This window comes from Zonotrichia leucophrys, chromosome 3 (assembly GCF_028769735.1).
Source record: "Zonotrichia leucophrys gambelii isolate GWCS_2022_RI chromosome 3, RI_Zleu_2.0, whole genome shotgun sequence".
In the NCBI taxonomy this organism is placed as follows: Eukaryota; Metazoa; Chordata; class Aves; order Passeriformes; family Passerellidae; genus Zonotrichia; species Zonotrichia leucophrys.
Window position 1 is genome coordinate 18,490,907 of NC_088172.1, and position 25,129 is coordinate 18,516,035.

At 37.0% G+C, this 25,129-nt stretch overlaps 1 protein-coding gene across 2 annotated transcripts in view; it reads left to right on the top strand.

The window, feature by feature from the left end:
* The first annotated feature begins 20,076 nt into the window (after positions 1-20,076).
* Positions 20,077-25,129, top strand: part of BMP5 (bone morphogenetic protein 5) — a 54,281-nt gene continuing 49,228 nt past the window's right edge. For both annotated transcript variants that reach the window (XM_064710114.1, XM_064710115.1), the window contains exon 1: positions 20,077-20,560. In XM_064710114.1, coding sequence (XP_064566184.1) covers positions 20,077-20,560 — 484 coding nt within the window. The remainder of the gene's footprint in view (positions 20,561-25,129) is intronic.

A 25,129-nucleotide genomic window follows, 5' to 3' on the forward strand; every position in this document is an offset into this window, starting at 1 on the left:
GGAAAAAGGATTATTTGCTCCATGTTTTTTAGAAATAAAATCTTGGCTTTTTTTTTTTTTTTTTTTTTTTTAATGAGTCTTGCTGTCTGGTGCTCTGGAGTAAGAGATTTGAAATTCTAGTGAGGGAAGAATTGGTAAGGAAAGGCATTTTGGAGTCAGAATGTGACCTTGCTACTCACAGCATAGTCTGTCACAGGCCTTTGCAAAACCTTTCTTGCACCTAAGTTGTATAATCTCTGTGGTTCTTCTGGGTGAATGTGTCCAGGAGCCATATTTGCACATCCCAGGTCTTCCAGGGAGGGCACACAGCATGAGTGAGCACGCTGCCCTCCGACCATGGGGCTGTGGCCAGAGCCAGGAAAGGATCAGGCTGGATTCACCACTGCCCATTTCATGCATCTCTCAGCCACGGTGTGCTGCTCCCTGCATGGCCTTTCTTAGGCACAATACATGTTCTGTCTTCTGAAGTCTGCTGCCAGTGGGTGGGGTAACCCAGCTCAGATGTATATATTTCTAATCTGGATGAATCTGATCTGATGACTCCAGTGAGAGAACTGGATATGCAGTTCTGCAGAAGGAAAATTGGGCTGACTGAGCATAAAAGAATGCATGTTCTCAGCATAAATTTGTTTCAGGTACAATGTTTTGCTTGACAAAGGAGACGTCCTGACAGTACCTGAAGCCATCTCAGTATTTTTGGCATCAGGCAAAAAGATAGTGATATATTGCTGGAATTTAACTATGCTGTTTTCTCTCTAGCTTGTTTTGAGCCTGTGTTCTTGCAAGAACTGTCTCATACAGAATGATGTCAGTACCCTCACACTACCCTTAAAAGTCTAAATTCTTGGATTGCATATGAAATAGCAAAACAGAAATTATTTTTTGAAGGATGCCGTTCCTCCTATTGTGTAGTTTGAGGGCGTCCATTGTATTACATTTAACTACTGAAATGATAAGCTGATACAAGCAAATTATTTTGTAACTTGTTGGAAGTTGCCTTTTATTTTGGATTTTGGTTTTGTGCTGTTGTTTCTTAATCCTTTTATCAGGCAGAAAACATAAACATTGTCAAACTTGTTTCCCTTAACTCATGTCTCCTGTAGAAAATTTGTGCTGTCAACTGTATTTCTCAAGTGAGCTCAACCTTGCTTTCTTGCTACCATTTTCATACTTACTTTACACAAGTCATGAAATGTCTTAACAGCGCTGTGTAGAAATCAGCCTAACCTCAATATCTCATAGAGCTGAATTAGGCTAAATAAACATCTTTCATTACTAGATTGGAAGAAGATATTCTGGACAGTATAATGCTATTTCTCTCTACATTGCTTAAGAGAATTATTTCAGTGAGGTCTGTCACACAGAATGGCATTCACGTTAAGAAATACTCTGTCTTGTGTATGAGAAGCTCTTTTAATGTATATAAATAATTTTGTTGAAAAGATTGCCTAGGCTTTGGGTTTTTTTTCCTAGTTTTCTATTTGTAAACAGAAAACAGAGGGTGAGTCATCAACAAAGGGAAATTCCTTCTGTGAAATAACATTTCCAACTGATCAGGTATCCATTACAGTTCTGGGCAGGTTGGCAGACAGTAATGCTACTTTGGGGTTGTGGTTCTAAGCAGATTTTAATGCTCTTGCTGATACCATATAAATATTCCAAGAGTACTTACACTTAAAACCAGTTAAAAAATCAGCTGTGTCACTTGGGGGTATATCTGGGTCTATATTCCCTTTGTTGTTGCTGTAAAAGATAACACAGCAGTACTTTAAATATACGTTTCCTGTCTCCCATAAAAATCTTGGCTCTTAGTTTGCTTTCATGTTAGCAGAAGAGATTAGTTCCAAACAACATTAAGAATCAAAGAAACTCGGCAAATTGAGGTGCCTTGAAATATCTGTCAAATAAATCCAATATAATGGGTTGTTTGGTCTTGACAGTGAAACAAAACAAACAAAAACAACATCCCATGTCTGCTAAAATTTCAGTACGGTGCTGGAATGGAGGTCAGAGCTTCCTCAATATGAAAAGGAATCCTGTTACGGGGATAAGTAATCAACCACCTGGGAGAATATAAAACTAAAATGAGAGGTGTCCACGGAGACACAGCAGTGCTGCCAAGTTAAAGATTTAAATCCAAATAAAATATTACAGTAGTCTCAGGTGATAGCATCCATAGAAGTTTGGACCTCATTAGGGGAATTGAAAAGCTTAGAGCTGTTTCCAGTAATAACACTCAATTTAGTTGGTTAAATTAAAGCCAAACTAATCTCCTTTCCATGAAGTGTTTGAACAAGTTGTAGAAAACTCCCCCATCAGTTTTCTTGTAGAAGAAAGAAATCTCATACAAATAGTGCTGCAAGACTGAAAAACTCTTTGCAGCAACCCAGCAATTCCCATTTACACTTTGGTGTGGTCCTATCTCTTCACCTATTAAACAAATCTTGCTGTTTCATTCTTCATCAGATCTTATAAGAGAAGCTTCTGGGGAGTGTTCACAAGTGTCAGCTTTCATAAAGAAAGTGGTGAGTTCATGATTTCAACAGAAGTTGGTGAAATTTGGTTTGAAGGAACTGAAGTAGAGTTTTCCTACTCATGTGGCATCCTCCGTGTTTTTTTCATTTAGACCTCAACAGCTTATAAAGATTCTTAGGAAACATTTAACTAGCCAGAGTAAAAGTGAAGAGATAACTTTAAAGGAGCTGTTGAAGCAAGGAACAGAATATGTTTGATACATTAGAAATCAAAATTAAACTGAAAAATCAACCAAACTAAGGAAAAGCTATCTATCTTCATAATTCAAGGAATAGCAATTACAGAAAATTATTATGTACATACAGTGTATGTGCGTATCCACCAGCAAAGCCTTTTTTATGAGCCACACTGACAATGTGACAGTAAAATTATAAACTCAAAATGTACATTGGTGATTACACCTAATCAGTCATTCTTGGTCTGCCCCACCTTAAAGAGCACTAGTGCCTCTCACCTTTTGCATTTTTCCATTTGTCCATGACACTTCAGAATCAAGTGTCAGTGGTACAGCAAATTTGGTTTTCCCATTTTCCTTGGCATTTGGATTATATATACAGCCAGAATGAATAACTTCTCTGTGTTTAGATTTACCAGCTATTTGACTCTGACTAAAATTGGGGCACTACAGCAAAGACTGTAGTGATATCATAAGGATAATTGTGGACATCATGAAGACAAAATTACTTTGTTTTGTATACAGAGTTTTGGTAAATGCTTATAAATAAATCTTTAAATATATGACATGTCTGTTGCCTTTTTTTATTATTACTTACTCTGTTCTAAAACTTATCCTGGATCCAATAAAGTGCTTAAGAGGAATTTGCCTCAGTGAATTTTTGCATGTGTTTAAAGGTTAGCATATGCTGGAGGGCTTTGCTGAACTGGATATCTTGGTTGTATCTTATGATTTATCATGCTTTTATTATGCTGTCTAAGTTTCTCATGCTTGTCACCTTTTCTTTCACAGCTTAAATAATTTCTCACTTTAAAAATTCACTTTGCTCTTGATAAGTGAAAAATATCACTTTTTAAAGCAAAAAGTGTCCTGTGAAAGCTGTGTACAGCAGGGATGAGAAACAAAAGATGAGGAGATCAAGAAGAACTGTTGAGTCAACTGGGCTGAGATCAAGAAACTGCTTTCCTATCTTCTTAGATAAGGAGGCATGTTTGTAGTAACATGCCTCTTGATCCTTCAGTGTGCTGCCACCACTGTGTCAAAAACTTCAGTGTGGTCCATTCAAAGCTTTTGATGTGGCTTTGAAAAGATGCTAAGTGTGTTCAGGGGTGAGCTTAGAATAGCAGAAGCCTACAGAAAGGAAGACTGCACCACTAATGGATTCAGATACCCACAATATTATTAGTGGGCAAGTTATGGTTACTTTTCATTGGAGAAATAAAAGATTACATGAATGGGTGCTTGAGACTGACCTATTCAAGTCACTATTGCTCTGCATTTGTTTACAGTTTAGGTAGGCTATGCTGTTGATGAAGGAAAAGCTGCTGACTTTAACTTGCAAAACTTCAGCTTGACATCAGTCTTGCAGGTATGATCTTGTGGTCACTGAACGTACCAGTGATAGCTGAAGAAAAAACCCGAGTTTCTGCTTCAGTCATAGATGGGGAAGGAACATGGGAATGGGTTGGACTTAGCAGCCTGGCGTGTGACAGGAGCAGAAAGGCTCACTCCCAGGCCATGAATGTTTCTGTGCTGGCTGACCCAGGCAGAGCATGACCAGGACACCACTAGTAATACCCAAGTCTTTTTAGACACACAAGTGTCTAAATTGCCTTAATAACTTAGACAGTTACAGAGAATAAATTAATTAACAGCCTCATTTAAAAAACAAAATAGCAAGGAAAAATGCTAGAAAATTTAAAGGTTAAGCTGATATTCCATTAAGATATACCCTGATTTTTGCAACAGTTGAGGTCATTTGGGCTCTTCAAAATAGCTTGTGTTAATCTATGTTGCACAACGTGGCCTTAAAGGCACAATGATGTTGTGGTTTTGATTCAGTGAGGTGTTGTTTAGTCACAAAAAATTTCCATGACTTTTTCCATTCCCATTATGAAAGTCTCTTTTTGCTTTTTACTAAGGCTGCTGGTATACAAATTGATGTACAATGAGGTAATAAAATAAATTTCTTTTTAGGAAACAATTGATCCAAAGGCTTTTAAGGTCTCATTCTAGATAAAAAATATTAAAATTAAGCTGTGCTTACTTAAAAGCTACCCTACAAAAAGACCAAGATAGCACTTCTTGTTGAAACAAAATTCAATGGAAGCTGTTCTGTTGAAAGGAATGCACACTTGGACCCCAAGTAATCACAAAATTATAATGTGATTTCATTTTATTCCTGAAATTGCTAGTCAAAGGAATTAAATTATAGGTATGAATCATGTGCCTATGGAATACAGCACATTATGAAACTAACTTCTCATTTAAGCTTTATTCCTATTGTATATAGAGTCTAGAATGTTTTGAATTTTTTTTTAATAACCATATATAGCTCTCTTAAACTGTGTGAGTCTCTTTGGAATATAAGCCTGTTTATTTTATTGTGTTCTGTTTAGTTATTCTAAAAAAGAGTTACAGACACATAATTGTAGCCATCTGTTGTGTTTTAAGTCCAATCTAGCCCAAAAGTCAAAAAAGTCATGGCAACAACTTATAAAAACAAAGGCAATAATATGAACTCACTATGGTTACTGGTGAACCTTTATTTCTCCCTTCAAATGAAGTAAGTTTCCTCAGAGAATTATTTTAATGTTTGATTTATTTCTTTATTAAATATGCCCACAGTATGACCAGTTTCTCTATCAAGATTGTCATATAGCTGTCTCCTTGATTGTAAATCTGTGTTTCTCCAAAAATATGTGTTCTCTTATGATAAAAAATGAAGCTCTAAGTTAAACCCCAGTGCTTGCCATATATTACTTTAGAATAAACCAGCAAGCAGGATTAAGATTGCTTAAGAAAATTTATTAGTGGCGATGAATAATATTTATCATATGATCTATTTAACCCATACTCTGACAGCTTTAAAATTCATTATTTATATATTTTAGATATTTGATGTATTAGGTTTAATAATTCACTGAGATATTTAGTAAATAGTTTCCGCAATTAACTTAATCAAAATGTCAGTGATTTTTATGAGACATTGTTAATTTTCAGAATTATTCTGTCTTCTAGATATATTGAGTTTGTAAGTGTATCACAGTTACTTCAGCTAGGAGTGATGCACTGGTACTTGCACAGTGAATAGTAAATGGCACAAGTGTGTTGAAAATGACCTGTCCCTGTATTGGATAAGGTCAGATAGATGCTTTTTGCTAATGCAGGTGGTTGGCGTGGTAGATTTCATCAATTCTCTTTTCTCTATATTTATGGAAAAATCCCATGATAGAAATCCATGTACAACTATCTTTGCTGAATAATTCACACACCCAGCTCCTGTTAAACAGAAAAGCTGGAGTGTTTGGAGAGCAGTGTTGTCCTTTGAGGAGAATTACAGGCTACAGGATTCTAGTGGCTTGTAATTTCTTGAGAGAGATGAGGATGCCAGAGGAATGAAATGCACCCTGGCTAACCCCATGCCTCTCTTTTGACTCTGACGAGCCTACCCTTAGCTTGCCATTAGGTAGGATGGGTAGAAGTCCCAGGCACGTCAGGAGAGATGGTGGCCCAATGACAAATGGGTGTCTGTCCCACAAGATTCCCAAATAGTCACCAACAGGGAGCGAGGTTGTTTCTGTCAAACCAGAAAGTGGGCACTGGAACACTGAAGCTAAGATGAAAAATAACAGCGATCAACTTCCAGTTGTACAAGTCATCTTATGGAAAATAAGAGGAGATTTAAGTAATGGAAAATTTGTAGATTATTTTATTCAGGTAGTAAAAGATCTAAATAAAAAGGCAGGTAGTTCACACTGCTGTAGATTAGAGGTGAAATAAGTGTATATGATAGTGTCTGTGTAAACTTCACTCAAAAGCATAAATGACATGTAAAAGCGAACTGTTAGTTTTCACTTCTCATTTGTTGAGTTAATTGTGTGTGGGATATCTGTGTTTTTACTCTTGATACTTTTGTTAAATATGCCTAGTGAGAAGGGGAGTGAACCACTCCCATTGGTATCAGACTCATACTACTATTAAAAGGGGTGCTAGAAACATGCTATTTTTTTTTTTCCAAAGGCATGCATAAATACTAGTTTGTAACCTAAAGATATTTGCTGCATACAACAGAGCTTTGGTCCATAACATCAACTCTGATTTTTGTTTTTTTCCTTAAAAACTTACACTGAACAACTTTTGTATTTTCTTGAGCTACAATGAAGAAATTTCTATAAAATATAATCTCTTCACAAATCCCTCCCTTTTTTTTGCTCTCCTACTTTTTCTTTTGACAGAGTTTTGGTTCACTCCTAGTCTTAGTATTTTCACAGTACTTATCATTATCTCTTGTTTTTGTATGCATTTGTTCATCTGTAACTGTCTGTAGCCACTGTTTTTTACATTTTAATGACCAAAGTTTTCTGGTTTGATTAATTTCTTTTATTACCTTTTATCAAATAACACAGTAATTTAAAATAATATTTTATGTCATCCATACAAGGCATTAATTTCTTTGCTACTTTATCTATATAAAGTAGCAAATACTCTGACTTTGAGTATTATTTCATTAGAAATAAATCAATGGGTAAAAATGGGGCATGCCCATAGTTCAGAAAGTGAAAGATGCATGTGGCTGTGGAAAAGAGGCTGTGCTAGACGGGAATGTGATCAGTCACACTATTGGTAGCCTCACTTAGACATCACCCACAGACAGCTGGGGCTACCTGGAAGATGTCCTGATTTTATGGATATTGTGTCATATTAGCAGGTAAGAGAAATAATTTTGGGGAAACCAAAGACCTTGGGACATTTTCAGTATTCATCCCAGGAAACTGAAATACAGATGACACAAACTTAAATGCAAGTGGAATGGCTTGGGATGACTTAAAACCAAGGTTATTTCTTTAAAAAATTAGTACTCCTGAAGACCAGAGGTTTAAGTTTCTAATCAGAGACCTAAGACCAGAGGCTGAAGTTTCTAATCTCATCTGTTGAGCAGGTGGTTATGCAAAACCATTTGAAAAGCATTAGCAGGATTAAAATATTGCAGTTGTGTGTTGCGGTGCTCGGAATATCAGTTTGCTGTAAACCTCTCTCCCCCATTTCATCTCTCTCAGTCTCTGGTTAATATTAATCCAAGCAAATAGTGCAAACATTCTGGGTGTGATAGAACAAGGCATAAAAGCGTGTTCATAATTTGGAGTATTTGAGTTATCCTTTCAACTGATAAGCAAATGATTGAGTGCTCTGCTGGAATGGGGCCAAGGTACATTTTGCTGCTGATTAGAATGAGTTTGTGCATGTGCTGTAACAGACACCTTTATATCCAACTGCACCCCTGTGAAGGATGGAGCTGGTACATCGTGGACAGGATTGTTATTCCATTAAATAGCCAGACAGTGTTCATGTCATCTTTCAGTAACTCACAACAAACAAACAAGCAAAACGTAGGAATCATGTTCTGTGAGTGAATAAGAAAACAGGCTCATTTCCACAGTTCAAATGAAGGGAAGATCTCTCACTGTCTTAATTAGGTGCACTGCCCGACTAAAGCCTGCATGATTTGGCCAACATTTCCTATCATTCCATTGTTATGACAGAAGTCGCCGGAAAAATTCCAGCTGAGAAGGAGTCGTGCTCCACACTGCATTCAGAGGACAAATGGAAGAAGACTGCAGAACCTGAAAATGGATTCACAACTGCTAATGATAGCAGATAAACCCGTTGCTCAGCTCCTGTTGAGCTCTCAAGTTTCAAGACCCTTCTGTTTACACATAGTATGAGATAGAAGAGGTTTCCTGTCAGGTAAACAAAACAAAGCTTTTGCTCTTAGCTCTTATATATTTTGCATAGGCAACTCTGTTTTGATAAATCCTGTAAAAATAGTATTGTATTTCCAATAAAAATCCTTAATCTTTTATTTTACCCTTATGTTTTCTGGTTTTGATATCTGGTGGCAGAGATTTAGGTTCATTAGTTTCCTATTTGTGTATCATTCTTCAGAGAGTAATATCTAATTCTGGTTTTCTAGCAATGATTCTTAATAGTCTTTTTAATTATATCTTTTCTTCTTGAGTAGCCTAAATCTTGACAGTAACTCAGCTTCATATTACAAGACTCTTCAAGAGGAAAATCTGTTGGTGTTCAAGAACTTCTCTGTCAGTCTATCTTCCTCTTAACCACAGAAGAGACAATTATACTCCATTTATTTTTCTGACACACCTCTTTTTCTGTAAGTTTTGTTTCTGAAATATATGCATGTTTTCAAAATTTATTGCTGCTTTTAAAGGGCGTATTAACTTCCCTTCTATGGCACAAAACAAAGTGCTGCAGTCAAATACATACTCCTAGGAGATGGATTCTACTCGTTTCTGCTTTCACCTTTGTAGGCATCCTTTTCTGGGAATTAGAAAAAGTTTCCCCATAAAACATGTGGAATTGATAAACTTGATGTCAAGGCAATCAGTCTAGTCAGTTTGGATAAAGGAATCAGATCGTGGGGCTGTTTTTTTTTTTTATTGCACATGCAGTCTGTTTATTGGTCACTCTTGTTTCCTGCATGATGAAATATTGCTTGAGCTGTCTTTGGAGAATCAGATGAAAAGGTGTTTAAACATATGATCAAGCAGAGAAAAAATTACGGAACTGAACCTACACACTGACTGCAATAGTACTTCATTAGCATTCCTCAAATCTTCTGTGTTTCCTGAAGTCTGGTGGTCATACCCCACCCTGGTTCCTTGCCCTCAGCTCCATAACACTGCTTGGAAGGTGCTGGGTGCCTCTCGCGACGGACAACTTTCCTAGACAAGGTTCTCCTTCCCTTGTGTAGCATCAGCTGAACTGGAATTTGCTTGATATCTCACCTTCCAGCCTTCCCTCTTTCTCATGATTAAAAGTAGGGTGCACATCAGAAAATGATCTATTTCATCCAATAGACTTTCCTTTTCCTGGGGACCTCACTGGACCTTGATGTGGGCTTGCTAGGCTCAGACTTCAGCCTTTCCAGTCAGCCCACAGATTATTGCTTGCTCGTCAGTTCTTCTGACTGAGCGTTATCACTGAAATATGTTTTACAGCTTTTTTCCCCTCACACAGTTGAAATCAATGCCACCTAATAAATAGTTGGTGAAGAGTGAGTTTTAAGATATTTGATATCTCAAATATAGATACTTGTGATATAATTTCTGAGTATTTTCTATGAATTGTCTTGCTGTGTATTTCTTCCTTCACTTACTCTTCATTTTGGTAGTGTTTTTCAAGGACTCAAAATATAAATAAAAACCTTTTTGTCTGTTTTTAATAATTTCTTTCCTAATGCAATACTGTTCAGTGCTTCCGAATCCAAAAGAAAATCACAAGACAATGCCACTATTTTCTAGATTTTTTTTCCCTCCCATACCATGTAGTGGTAGATTATATTCTATGCTCTCTTTTTTCTGTGTTCCACTTGGAAGATCCAAAAGCAGCAAAGTCTTGTTGAAGGGCCTCTTGGCAGGAGGCAAACTTCTGTAGGAGGAGGCAGAGAGAGATCTGCTGGTAAGGCTGACTACTTTGTCTCTTTTCTTAGTCTGCAAGTGTGTTGGAGAGAAGAAAGGAAGTGACATAATTAACTTTGATAATCTCTCTGGTTGGTAGACAGTCCTGGGGGAAAATGACTGAATAGTGTTAGTTGGAACAGCACTGTTCTGAGGCCAAACAGAGAGAAAGAGACTGTGAACAATGCTTTTAGCTGAATCTGCTGTACTCAGTGCCAGTCAGGCACATAAAAAAATAACAATTTGAGAAAAATATTCTATTCGTTCTTAACTGCTTCAATTCATATGTAGTTTCCAGTTAAAAATGCTAAATGCTCCTCTAGATCTCATTTGTACATGTGCCTGTTAAGCTACAGCATATTAAATTGCACATGGGCTGGTGTGAGCTACTTAATTTTGTGCATATCAAGGTCATTCATCTAAACATCTAATGTAAAAATTGGAAACCTAGTGCTTGTGGACCAGGCTTGTACAGAGCTGCTGTTTGTCAGTGTTGGCTGTGGAGGACACACTCCTGCAACATGAAGAACAACTGAAAGAAGTCAGGAAACGAAGGCAGAGCTGAAAAACGGGAGGAGTGTGTTTGTAGCAGCAGCTGCTGCTCAGGTGATGCTGAGGGCAAGGCAGGTGGGCAGCATGGCCAGCAGAGGCCACTGAGCTGCTGAGAGGTGGCAGCCACCCTTGTGGCATTGTCCCAGCTCCCGGCTGGCTCCTCCCCACACTGACAAACAGCTGGTGTTTCTCAGACCACTATGCACCATGCTTTTTAATTTCAGCAATGTACAAGGAGCTGGTAACAAGTAGGATATACGGCCCAGTGCCAGGAACTGGACTTCTCTGTCCCATGGTGGGAGCTGACATGATGCCCTTGTCAGGACAGCAGAGAGACACTGTAATTGTTTTGGTATCTCTGGGTAACGGGATCTGTAGTACCTGCCTAGGGCATTAGGAGAGCATTGCCAAAGAAAATGCTTTCTTATCAAAGGCCTGCATAGTACAGATTGAGACAGATAACACAGATATTGCACTATTATACTTCTCAGAGACTTAAACTGTAAACCTTTTCTGGTCACAGATGAGAGGAACAAAGATCTCCATAAAAAAATATAGAACAACTGGAGTCATCAAAAGACAGTTAATAATGACCTATAAAATGCATGCAATCTTCTGGTCAAAAATATATAATGCATTTAAAATATTTAACAAAAAAAAGAACTACTAGAGGCAAGAGTCTCTTGTAAAAGAGTGTCCTGGCAAGAGGGGCGGCATAACAGTCAATTATTACAAACAAAATCCAGGTTTCTTAATTAAAATACAAAATACTGGCTCTGCTGTGTAGCCTGTAATAAGTTATGTCTTGAGAAGACTGTAATTATGCTGGCGCCTGCTAGTGCTGCCATAGTTAAGTTTGTCACCATTTCCATTATAAACCCCATTTTTAAGCAATTTATAATGTAACCATAAAACATGATTTTAGATAGAACTTGGAAACAAAATTCTTAGACTGTAAAGTTTTGTTTCTCTCTTTTCTTTTTTTTTTGTTCTCTAAATACAAATAATATGTTTGGTGATCTTTATGCTTTTTAGGAGAGCACTAAATAAGCCAGAAGTTTTATGGTTTGAGGCTCTCTGGCCATTCTGTAGTTTAAACATATTTTATTTTTTTCATCTGCATTAACAGGATCAGTCATTGCTTGAAAGCAGAGAATTTCAGTTCTTTAAACATCAATAAATATAGGAGAACAAACTTCACAAAGCTTTACAGAAATAATGATGACTGATCAGCTTTGAATTACAATGAAGAAATGGGCCTCAGAATGAATTGTTTGCAAAATGCTTCTGCCATGAGCCTGACCTTCCCTTTCTAGCACCCTTCTCATGCCAAAGGAAGATGTCAGAGCCAGGAGGCAGCTACATCTCAAAGGTGGGAGCTTTCCTGCCAGTCCATTTCACCTGGCTCTTCTAGCAGCGCTCACAGGAGCATACAGAAAATATCCAAAATGCCTAAAAGTCACCGAAAATTCTCATTGATTTATCCCAGTGTACATTTTATCACTAAAAGGTGAAAAAGAGGAGAAAAAGAGCGCAGAAAATATTGGGCATCTGCTCTGAGAGATCACGATAAGAAGGTGCACGCATATACTTGGGCTATGCAGAAGTATTTTTATCATAATCCTAATCTAAACTATTCATGAACAAGACTCAGTTTGTTTTTTGTGATTCAATGCTTCTTTCTATAGAGGCAGATATATTTTTTGATGATTAGCAGTGAACAACACATAGCAAAACCTATGAAAATATTGTGAATCCACTACCCAAAGGAAAACACTGTCCTACAGTCTCAGTCAGCATCTGTAGCTGTTTTATAATTTGCATGGCTTAGCTAGAATTCCTTCAGGAAATACCATTGCTTTTTCCAATTCAAAGGTCTAAATGTTAAGGAACAAACACTGAAACTAGTACAGCTAAAGAAGCAGAAATGAAGGACTGCTCGTGTGTCCTTTCCATGTTTACAGATTACAGATTACAATGCAGTTTCAGATGCAAGGGTTGCAATGTAAATCATGTTCCTCTTGCCTTAGCCTACTTTACAAGCACCTTGGATTACTCTATTTGGCATCATGCAGGTCATGTTTTCAGACCTCTGGCAGCATAAAGGAAAGTTGAGTCGCTACAATAATCTTTCAACTTCAATGTAAAGATTTTGTAGGAAATTTACTGCAGATTTTAGGTATATACTTTCTCCAGTATTTCAGTTTTTCTCAACCACCATAACAAACATCTGAGAGAAACAAATGCATTTTCTAGACCAACAGCATAAACTGATTTTTCACTTTATTCCTGTGCTTTGCCAGCTTATCAAATTCTGGTTTGAACAGACTGCTGTAGTAAGTACTGGCAACAGTTACTGATTGTTAATGAAATAAATTTTATCAGCCGTGGCCAATTGTAATAATTTTGCAAGATCAAGGCATTACATGCTAGAAAAGAGTATGGTTGAATGAGAGAAAATTGGAAAAACAGTATTTTATGTTAAAGACCTTTCTTGATTTGTGTTTTATCATTACCACAGTGCTGTAGTATGTTGGTTTATTAAATAGACCCACAGCTTGAACAGTTACATTTTTTGCTGGATTAAAAACTGGATAGCTGGGCCCAGAGAGTGGTGCTGAATGGTGCCACATCCACTTGGTAACTGGTCACTAGTGGTGTTCCCCAGGTATCAGGAATTTGGACCAGCCCTGTTTAATATCTTTATCAATGATCTGGACCAGGGAATGAAGTGCGCCACAGTCAGTTTGTGGATGACATCAAGTTGGGCAGGTATGATGATATGCTGAAAGGGTATTTGGATGGGCTGGATCAATGGGTCAAGGACGATTTTATGAGGTTCATCATGGCCAAGTGTTGAGTGCCACATTTGGGTCACAACAACGCTGCACAGAACTACAGGCTGGGGCTGAGTGGCTGGAAATCTGCCCAGCAGAAAACCTGGGGGTACTGGTTTACTTTTGGCTGAACATGAGCCAGTGTGAGCCCAGGTGCCCAGGAAGGGCAGTGCCATCCTGGCCTGTTCCAGCAATGGTGTGGCCAGCAGGAGCAGGGCAGGGATTGTCCCCCTGTGCTCAGCACTGCTGGGGCCACACCTCCAGTGCTGGGTCCAGCTCTGGGTCAGAGCGGAGCAAGTCCAGAGAAGGGCAGTGAGGCTGGTGAAAGGTCTGGAGCACAAGTCTTACGGGGAGCATCTGAGAGAGCTGAGCTTGTAATTAGCCTGGAGAAGAGGCTCAGGGGAGACCTTATTGCTGTCTTTAGCTACCCGAAAGAGGGGTTAGCAAAGTGGGGATCTATCTCTTCTCCCAAGTAACAAGTGACAGATCAAGGGGAAGTGACCTCATGTTGCACATGGGGAAGTTTAGATAAAGATATTTCTTCACAAAAAGGACTGTCATTCAGTGAAACAGGCTGTCCCAGGGAAATGGCTGAGATCCATCTCCAGAGGTTTTTAAAAGACATAGATGTGGCACTTTGGGACATAGTTTAGCAATGGACTTGGCAGTGTTGGGTTAATGGCTGGAGTCAATCATCTTAGGTGTCTTTTCCAACCTAAATTATTTGACAATTCTATGTAGAAAGATCAGTTAGCACATACCAAAGATTTTAGGGTGCACACAGTCTAGCAGTTGTACCATGCACATCTTTTTCTTCCACAATCCTTCTCCAACAGCAGGAGATTACTAGTCTCTCAAGGACTGTGTGATTCATGGTAGTGATCACTTTCAATTGGAAGTACTGGAGCAGCAGCTCCTTTTTTACTGCCTGAGAGGCCAGCTGATCTCTTAGAAAAGGGAAACTTTGCTAAACAAAGGAAGTAATTTTAAAAGAAGGAAATAACATCTGTCTACAGATATGTGGAGAGCGAAAGAAGAAATGTGAAAATGGAGATGGTGAGGAAAAAATATTTAAAGTTTAAAAAGCTGAAAAGAATGTCCATGTGGGATCAGAGGCAGCACATTCAAGTGGCAAACAAAATGTAGAGAGATGTAATAGGAGAAAGTATTGGAAAGAGAGGGAGAGAGTGTATAAAATGAAGCACAGGAAAATGGTATAAAACCCCCAAAACTAATTTAGAGAGATTAAGAGACTGCTGCACTATCCCATTGCCAGTAGAGGTGCTAAAGCCACGGCTATGGAATAGAGTAGCAAAATGCTCAAGGGAAGAAATAATTCCTGTACTTACATAGGTAGAGTATTTCACGATATGAACAATAGTACAGTGCAGCTACCTAGAAGGCATCCATTTAAAAATTAATTTGTGTTTGAATCTGTAGTTGAAAATAAAAGAACTCCAGCAAGAGGCAGAAGATGTTCCCTGGAAAAGCACTTCAACCAGGCTGGGAACAGCACAAGATACTTCTGGCCGTGCTGCAGCCAGAGAACAAGGAGACCAGCAGGTACCAGTCTACAGCTGGGGCACAATAAAACCCTTCTACAAGCTGAGCCAAGAATAATCCTCTTTAAAAGTGCTTTACTACTTGCAAATGTTGTTGCTCTTGTCCAAGTGTTTTGTATTTGCTTCAGTGCAGCTCCATTTTTTTTTCTTTTGAGATAATTAGGGTCTTGCTTTAAACCAAAGGGGATTTCTGGGAGCTCTTTGGGTTTTTAAATTATACAAATGATAGCACTGTGATGTTGAATCAAATTATTAATTGTATATTTTGTTGTTCTTGTTTCTGAAGTATATGTGTGAAACAAGGTTTTTTATTTCTCAGTCCCTGAATACAAGAAGTTTCAAAAAGTCCTAAGGCAGATTGCAAAATTATTTTTCTCAATTTTCTTAATGTCAAAGAAAAGTGTAATTTTAATACTGCAGAGTATTCTGTGCTGATAGTTTTACAACATTGTGTATGTACTGTGAATAGAACAAACTTCACAAATTATTGTACTTGAAGCTGGAGCCTTTTCTGTAAATTTTAAACAAAATGTTCTATTAAATGCCATCTATAAAATGCTTGATGACTTACCTCCTAGGCTGATTTGTGATTTTTCCTGTGCTTTTGAATACCTGGATGAAAAGCTCTTTTTTTCAGGAAACTGGTTGGTAACTGAATAAATAACACTATAATCTAAGTATTGAACACTTCCACATAATAAGTGTTATTTTGCAATGGATTCTTTTGCTGCAGCATAAAAAGGAAGTATTCTCTCTATAAATAAATAATACTCTGAATAAAAGGGGTTTGCAAACATCATTGTTAATTTATGTCTTAGCTGCCAATTTCTGCAGTGAATTCTACCAGTTTTCACACTGTCCCCCTTACAAATGGAATTACCTTCACATTAGAAGACATGTCTTTCAATGATGCAGAAAAATATATTTGTACTTCATTCTTATGTTAGCAGGGTAAGAATACATGCCATACAACATCCAACTCAATAAAATAAAAACCTGAGTGAAAGTTTTGTACAAGTTTTTTTGATTGGACATTTTGAACATTTGGACGTATGCATACCTATGTCCTAAGTCTGAAATGTATTCACCTTAGGCAGTCCATACCACTCTGAATCTGACTTGGATACAGGTAGTGCAACAGGTTTGCCAAATTATGGTGTCATTGTCATATTCCTTCCCCAGGAGATGTTCAGACTACTTGCTTTCTTTTTGCTGGGGAATCTGTAGCTTTAGCAACTAGTTATTCTCCAGCTCTCATGAAACCTTTTTATAGGAGTCTTTCTCCACTTACTTTTTGCAGCAATAGCCTTGCAGGGAGGTAACAAGAACAGACTTAAACATTTTTAATGCTGAATCATCTGTTTATGCATAATATTGATCTGAATATCAAATTTAACTGGTCATTAAGGAGGGACAGGGCTATCAGAATTACTCTGTGTGCATGCGTATGTTTCAGATTTAGACTGCAAATATCCTGAAGAGGGTCTGCATTTTAGTCTAACTTGCCAAACAGTTGCAGAGAAACACTGCTGTGGGGAATCACCCTCTATTGTTGTGACATTGAGAACCAAAGGGATTCTGCACTGAGAAGCCATCCACTGATTTTTGTATATTTTTAAGTAGTGGGCATTGCCCACAAAACCACTTCTACCTTCAATGATTACAGTGGTCTGCTGGGTAGCTATAATTTTTTCACCATTATAGTGAATGGTGATCCATTGGAATGCAAGATTGGCAAGATCTGGATTCCCAGGTTTCATTACTTCCCCTACGATATTTTCTCTAACATTGTTTAGGTTAGTACAAACGTAATGAGCTCTGAATTCACTCATCATGTGCATACATGCCACATTGTTTAAGAAATTCCTGCAGCTGCTTCCTATCTTGTACTGCCAGGGTGCCTGCACGGTGCTCTGCTGCTTTCCTGCCTCTGAGTCCCTGCTCTCCAGGTGCACCACTGGTTGTGTGCTCCTCTCTCAGATATCTATCCCTAAGGGGAGCTCATTTCTAGAGCCATTTTAGTCCTGCTTTTATTTTTAAAGGGCTGGGTAAGGACTGTTCAGGTGATTTCTTATATTACTACCAGGTTTAGCATCTGGCAAAGAAAGGTCTATCTGTGCATATCTTAACATGCTGAAATTGTATACATTATTTTTTCTTTAGATGTTCATTGTTTCATATTGGAAAAGCAAAATGGGTTCTATCAGTGATTACAGACACCTTTCACTTCTTTAGCAGAGATTTTCAATTTTAGAGCTGCCCTGTATGAAAGACCCATGCTAAGACTGAGTATTTATGGAATATAGGCTTATGCAAAAGGAAATTTTGTTTACATTAATAAAAACTTTAAAAAAAATTATTTCTGTGTTCCAGTCTGGGACATTTGGTGCCTGAGTAGAGTGCAAGCTATTGTAAAATAAATGCTTTGTATTTATGTTACTTGTTTAGTTGTGCCTCCATAAAAAATAACAGGAGCTCCTTTCATCAAACACATGACTACTAGTTTTGATGTGTTCTTATTTAGTTACTGTCTGGAAAGATGTTTGCTACATAAAAATACCTTTGAATTTAAAGGCATTTTTGGCTTTTTTTAACAAAAAAAAATTAATGTGGAACTTCTAGTCTCATAATATAGGAAATTTCTATTGCTGGACATACTGATGGGCTGAGGACTTAAATCCTCTGAGCAATCAATCTCCTGGCTTTTATGAATGCTTAGGGAAAAAAGAAAATATATTACTGGAAAAGAGGAAGAAGTCTTGTTGCAGGCTATGCAATGGCCAAATTTAGAAAAGACATATGTATGGTAAAGTCTCATATATCTTTGCAACTGACTGAGCAGAACAAATGAAAAGAAGAAAAACCAGGAAATAACACTTTCCTTTTAACAAATAGATTTTGAAGAAACACCTTAGCAAGGAAAGAAAATGCATTCTGATTGTGATTGCTCTTCTGCTAAGAAGAACAAGACTATTGCTAAATATCTTCCTAATTTTAGTGCCAATTCAGCAGGTCTAGCATGAGATAAATCCTTTCTTGGGAGAAGCATTGTGCATTACATGTGCTGATTTATGAGAGAGAATCAGCTGTATTTAGGTGATGGCTGGACTAGAGTGTAAAGTTTGTTTGTGCTTAATATACTAGATAAATTGTTCCTGGCTTCTTAGGGTGTGACTATACTTGCTGTCACACTCCCAAGTTTACTCAAGGACTCTGTGATTTGCTGAGTAGGTGTCATGTAAAGGAAAACCCAAAGCAATGGATTTTATATAGCTAGTTTTTTCCCCCTAATTTCATGTTGACAAAAAACCTTTTTTGTCCCTTTTCCCTTCCCTTCATCAAAGTAAAGTCTCCTCAAGGCTAAAGGCAAATTTCAGCAGCAAGGAAAATGATCACCAATAATCTGAGCAGTATGAAATTTAACACAGTGATTTTGTTTTAGTGAGAGGAAAACACCAGTTACCTGCTGTCTTCAGCGTAGAAAAAATTCTACACTGAACCTTAACTTCATCGGCAGCAGCTTTAAAACTATTTAATATTCTTATTTCTTCAGTTAAACTTAGGTTAATAACAGGCTGTGGGGTTAAATCTTAACTTTACATATTTACTGGGAAAAGTAGTATAGCAATTTATGAGTAAAAATGTACTTTGAATAAATTATCATTGCAAATTACAGTTTATGAAAGTTGTGACTATAACCATAATTACAGCCTTGACTGCGCACAATTTTAAATCTTACTTGCTGAATAAATTTGTTTTCATTCAGATTGCATTTCCAACATTTTTAGAAAAGAGTGAATCAAGCCTCACTTACAAAATGTCCTACAGAGTTTATTAAGAAGCTCATCTTTCTTTGCTAAATTTGCCTAAAACATAAACTTTTCTTGAATTAGTGAGGTGCTGCTTTAATCTGTTATGAGAGTTTCCTACTCAGGTTTAATAAACCATAGACTCATAAGGAGACTCACAAGAGCTTCCATATTATGCCATCTATATATCCTACAGTTGTTAAAATTGATTGTACTAGCTATTATGAAAAAACAGCCATTAGCCAAAATTAGGTGTATTACTGTAAATTGGAGAGACGGGGGAGAGGTTTAAAGTTCTATCTGGCAAGAGAAGGGTTAAAGACTTTTTTGCTATACCCGTTTCAAATTACAATGAGAAGCCTCTTCTTTCCCAGCAGGGTTGTGCTTACATTAGTCTTTAGATCTCTCTTGAAGAGAGCTGTTATATTTGTGCCTGCTACAGTTGGAAATAACAGTTCAGAAGCTGAAAAGGGTTGAATGGATTTACAGAAGGTTATTTTTTGCAAGTAAATTCATGGCAACACATTAATTTGATTAGTACATGCTTTAGAATTACTTTACACTCAAGAGATTCAAAAGATGTTAAAGTCATCTCCAGGCTGCTGGACAAATATGTGTTACACCACCAAGGTACAGATCAAGACAAATCTGTGACTCAGGATTTTATCTTGGGAAGAGCGCAAGGTGTACGAAGAACTCAGAATAACGAGGGAAGATAACTCTGGGAACTACAATGTGTCAGAAGAACATCTCTTGCTAATACAGCTCCCCACCAAAGACCCGGTTATCTAAGGTTTATATAGGAATGCCTAGGTCAGCTGACAAAATACTGGTCTTCTGCTCCATAAATGCAGAAAAAACGATAACAACAGTGGAAAATTGGAAGTCTGAATTTCAGCTTTCCTAGAAATAACTGCAACCTGACACATTCCATAATATTTAAACAGGGTGGGGGGAGAGGAATCACCAAAGATGTTACGATGTTACGTTTAGAGATGACATTGACATGAAGAATAGGTAAATTTTGTTTTTCAACTACTGGGAAAGCAGACCTCATAGGAACTCAGAACAAGTAGGAGAAAAGTTGTTGTTTTTTTTTTTTTTTTTTTCTTTTTCTTTTCAAAGATGAACCTAACTGCGCTCAAAGCTTTCGTGGGCTTGCTCTGGAATTGCTGGGTTCTGGTGGGTCACGCACAGGGAGGGTTAGGAGACAATCATGTCCATTCGAGTTTTATTTACAGGAGGCTGCGGAACCATGAGAGAAGGGAGATTCAGAGAGAGATTCTCTCTATCCTGGGTTTACCTCACAGACCCAGACCATTTTCACCAGGAAAGCAGGCTTCTTCTGCACCCCTCTTCATGCTGGACCTGTATAATGCCATGACAAATGAAGAGGATTCTGAGGAGCTGGAGTATTCACTAAAGGGATCAATGGCAGGGGAGAGCAGAGGGATACGGAAAGGATACCCTGCCTCTCCAAATGGATATTCGCGGAGAATGCAATTATCTCGCATGACCCCCCTGACCACACAGAATCCTCCCTTAGCCAGCCTGCACGACACCAACTTTCTGAATGATGCTGACATGGTCATGAGCTTTGTCAATTTAGGTATGTGGAAATATTTTTTGTTTTTGCTCTCTCTGACAAACTGTTAGCCTGCTCTTGTGAAGGGCAAACCTCTCGGCCGAACTGTAACCTGTTCTAAAACAGCAGGATTGAGCCCCGGCTGCTGTGCCACCGGTAAAAGAAAAATCATACGGATGGTAAAGTAGCTACATTGTAGGTGGCCATGGAAAAAGATTTTTCTCACTGTTTATATAAAGTCAGTTTCTATAACTTCCCTCTGCTGGCTTCTGTTTTCTTTCTTTCATTGATGTAATGAAAATTCTAGCCTTAGGCCAACTAACTCCTTTTTTTTTAAATCTCGAAAAATCAAACACTTATGCCTATTGCTCAGTTATTTCCCTCAGTGTTTTCCTTAAAGCTTACACATGAACAAACATCAGTTGTTAATATTTTGAAGCCTAAAAAGGTATGAATAGGGAAAAGTTAAACCATTAAAAAAATTCTTAGGTTATTTAGTAGGTTTTTTTTCTGTTGTTAAGAGTCAGAATTTTATTATCTTTTTAGTTGAATGGCTGGATTTTAAATAATCTGTTGCTGTTCCTTTGTTATTTCTATTTAATAACAACAGGCTGTGTTTTATTATACTGCTACGGTGCTCAGAATCTACAATGGTTCTTATTTTCTCTGTCATAAATAAATTAAATGACAAGTAGAGTATTAAACACCAGAAACATGCAAGCAAAGAATGCTTTTGAAAATTATATAAATTCAGATAGAAAACCTGATAAAACTAAATTATATTGCCTTCTGAGTGTAATAAACATGCTTGCCAGTTACATTGTAGGAGAAAAAAGCAGTTACAGATTTCTTTACTAAAGCACAAGTTAAATCTCATCTAGAAAGCTGCAAATAATTCAAAAAATCCATTTAGTATTTTTATAAGTATTTGAAATGCTGCAGGACTCATAAATTTGGCTAAAAAAGCCACTTCTCATTGGACTGGAATAGCAAGAGATTTAATTGAAAACTTGAAGTTTCACAATAAGCTGGTACAAATTCTGATGAACTCTTGTTTTCCAGGGTAATACTTTCTGTAGAAAATTTTAACAGCGGCACATGTTCCAAAGTGCCTTCATTTTATCACACACATTCTGTACTTTTTACGTCTACCAGGTTTTTGGTAAATACTATTACTCCAAATACTAAAATTCTAGGAAAGTAACACTCTAGAGTTTATTTTCCATAATACTAAAATCACTTTTCATTAGTTATTTGGCTGACAAAGAGGTGTTCAAGTCTGAGATCTTTTTCATTAAGAGTAACAGATGTCCACACCTCTAAATACATTTGCTTGTTGTTTTTGCTCCGGAAATAGCAGGTTAGGAAAGAAATGGAATCTGTTTTTTGAATAAGTGTTCCATATCATTAGGAAACAGTTAGATATTGCTCATGCATTACTTTTAAATTAACATTGCGTGCCTCAATTTACCCAGAACTTCTGGAGTCAGCTGAATTTAAAATAGCGAAGTTATACAGAAAAATCAGAAATACTCTTATCCTTAGCTTTAGTCAAGGCACTGATCCTGCAAAAATATTCCTTGTGTGTCCTGAGAAGTACCCTCTGTAAATATATCAGGGACCATTCCATCAGCATCCCTGAGGACTATTTACATGGGACCTAGCCTTTGATTTCAGAAATGTCTTTGATTACAATAGAACTTCTCGCAGTGAATGAGTAGAAGTCTTTGAAGTTTCAGAGTCAGATATGTCCTAGGCTGATCCTACTGTGCTTTCCCAGACAAAAACCTTTTCTGGAAGAACTCAGGTTTCCACTGAGAGTCTTTCTTTGGATAGGAATTTTCTAATATTTGTCTTATTTTGTTGGGATGCCAGTGCTGCCTTAAGAAAGTAATTCTGGGAAGCTAAAGCTTATCTTATGCTTCAAAACTGTGAAAACTGGGACTGAATGCTGTATTTTTCTAGTGACTAATATTAATAGACACCATTAACTTAAAATACTGTGTAAATATCATGTTTGATTTGGCATCTGTAAAATTAAAATGTGTCTCAGCTCTAAGATAGTTTAAATCCTAATTCACTTTTAATACCCTTCCATGCAAGTTGGATATTGTGGTATATCACACATTCCATGGTGTAAAATGCGTAAAAAATATTGATGACTGATATAGATTAGCTTCAACATTTTTATTAAACAATCCTATGTTTCAGTATAATTAACATATAAATGAAATAAATCATGGAAACAAGTAACCATTTTATATGATTTATGCAGTATGAGATTGTGACAGATGAGGGCAAGCTCTTTTAATGGAGAATGGGGAAAAATATGCAGTGATAAGTGAATGCTAATGCTGTACCTTAAAATCAATAAATGCTGATGCAGCAGAGTAATAACTCAAATGGATTTAGAATTGAAGCCCCGGACAACTTGCATCAAATAAATCTGCTCTGAAAATAATATTCACCATGTTCATACTTGCACACCATTAATTACATAATGTGTAATCATAAAACTCTATTAATCATCATGATATTTTAAATTGAAACTTTTGTACATAGTTGTACCAGTTATAAAAATTTAAGACATATATATTGAAACAAGAAATATGTAGCTGAGAGGTTGGATAGAAATTACTAAGCATAAGAATTGAAAAGACTTAAAAAGATTAAAAAGTAAAGGAAAAATAGACAAAAGCAAATAATTTCATATTAAAGAATAAAAAATTAAACTTTTATGCTAACTTTGAATATAACCCCAACCTGTCAGAGCTGCAAATACCTTACTTTCAAAAACAAATTTAGAAAATAATTATCAAGGGAACTGCAATCATAATTCTGTCAAGTAACCAGGGAGAAAAATAAGAATACATTTACTTTTCCTGAAGTTAAAATTGTAAACACCTGCTCTTTCTACTGGAATTTATATCAAAATTTCCATCTCTTTCTTTCTTGAAAGATACAACAAGACAGAGACTTTGTCTTGTCTTGTGTTTTGTATAAGACTGTGTGCTTTGGCAACTCGCCATAAATATTGATGAGTGTAACAGAGGAGTTAACTGGGTTTGGTCCAGCAGTCAAAGAATAAATCCTCCACTAAACACACTGGGGTTTTCAAAGATCTGGTTCTATCACCTTCAAATTCAGAACTTTGTTTTCCTGACTGGGTGTTTTTTTTATCCTATTATAATATTTTATTGTCTTATTGCAAAACCCCGACTCTTTAGAGTTCTGGCATCTTCTTTTTCGGCTGGTCTCCCAAAATGACATATATGGGATATCCCATTCCCCAGGGAACAGGCGAATAATACTTATCCAGTCCAACTCACTTTTTTGCTCACTCAAAATTTAGTTAGGGAAGGACTTTTTTAAGATAAATGTTAGTGTTCCCACTCTTCACCTCTTACAAAAAGAGGGGTATTGAATAAAATAGATCTACATGGATGAGGCTTGGAAAAACAGCAGCCCCTTTGTAAACTACATTTAAACATTTCAAATACTGATTTTTCCATTATCATCAAAGTGATCATTAAATCCACTATACTTAGGTATTCCTTCTTATGCCATTCCAATGGTCTGTATTTTCATTTTTTTTACCCCACGTCTGTTAATTTTTTCTCATAACAGATAGCTTCATTTGCTAAGCGAGCCTGTTTGCTTTCTTCATATTTTCCTGTTAATTGATATGAACCTTCCATAAAATGGGAGATATATATCTGTTTTTGTAGTTTTCTGTTATGTTTTCTTTTTTAGCATATGAAATTAATTGCAAAAACTTGAATGTGCAGATCACAATAAAATGTGCGACCCCTGATGTACATGTGCTAAGAAGGATACAATAATTACTGAGATTTTTAAAGTAACCAGCCCACCTCAGAAAGATATTTTTTCTTCTTCACAGACAATGTGAATGATTCCACAATCTTAGAATAATTTTGAAACCGCACGTGCTGTGTTCAGTTCTTAAACCAGACACTGAAATCAATGGAAATTTTGTCTGAGGCACAGAGGACTGTTAATATTTCTCCAGCTTCTCTATCCCAACTTTGAATATTGTTTTACAGATTATATGCTTCTTTAAAACCTGAATCATTAAGAAAATACATAAATTCAAAAGATTTATAGCCCATTGTGTTCACTGGAGAATGCTAACATGGTATAGAACAAATTTTACAGCTACTTTAAGAAACCTATAGTACATCAATCCACACCAAATACCTGTAAAAATATATTTTTGTTACACACGTAAGAGAAAGGATTCCTTACTGCAATTAGACCCTGAGCATACATAGTAGCTCATTTCTTAAATTAAACTAATTCAGTTTCTACAACCTTCCACTCACAGCTAACATATCATCAGCGAGGAATATGGAGTGCTAAGCTATAAAATGCCAGGAGCTGAGGAAGGGGTTTGAAGGATACATGCAAAAAGGCCTCAGGATCATTAACTTCTCTCCTAAAGCTCAGGAATGAGTGCACTTTCTTTCTTTTCCACAGGATTTCAGATGTTGCTGTCTTAATTTTAACCCTACATTAATTTCTTTGGCTGTGGTACAGTTTCAGTGTATAAACCCAGGCTTCTAAAGAAAATAT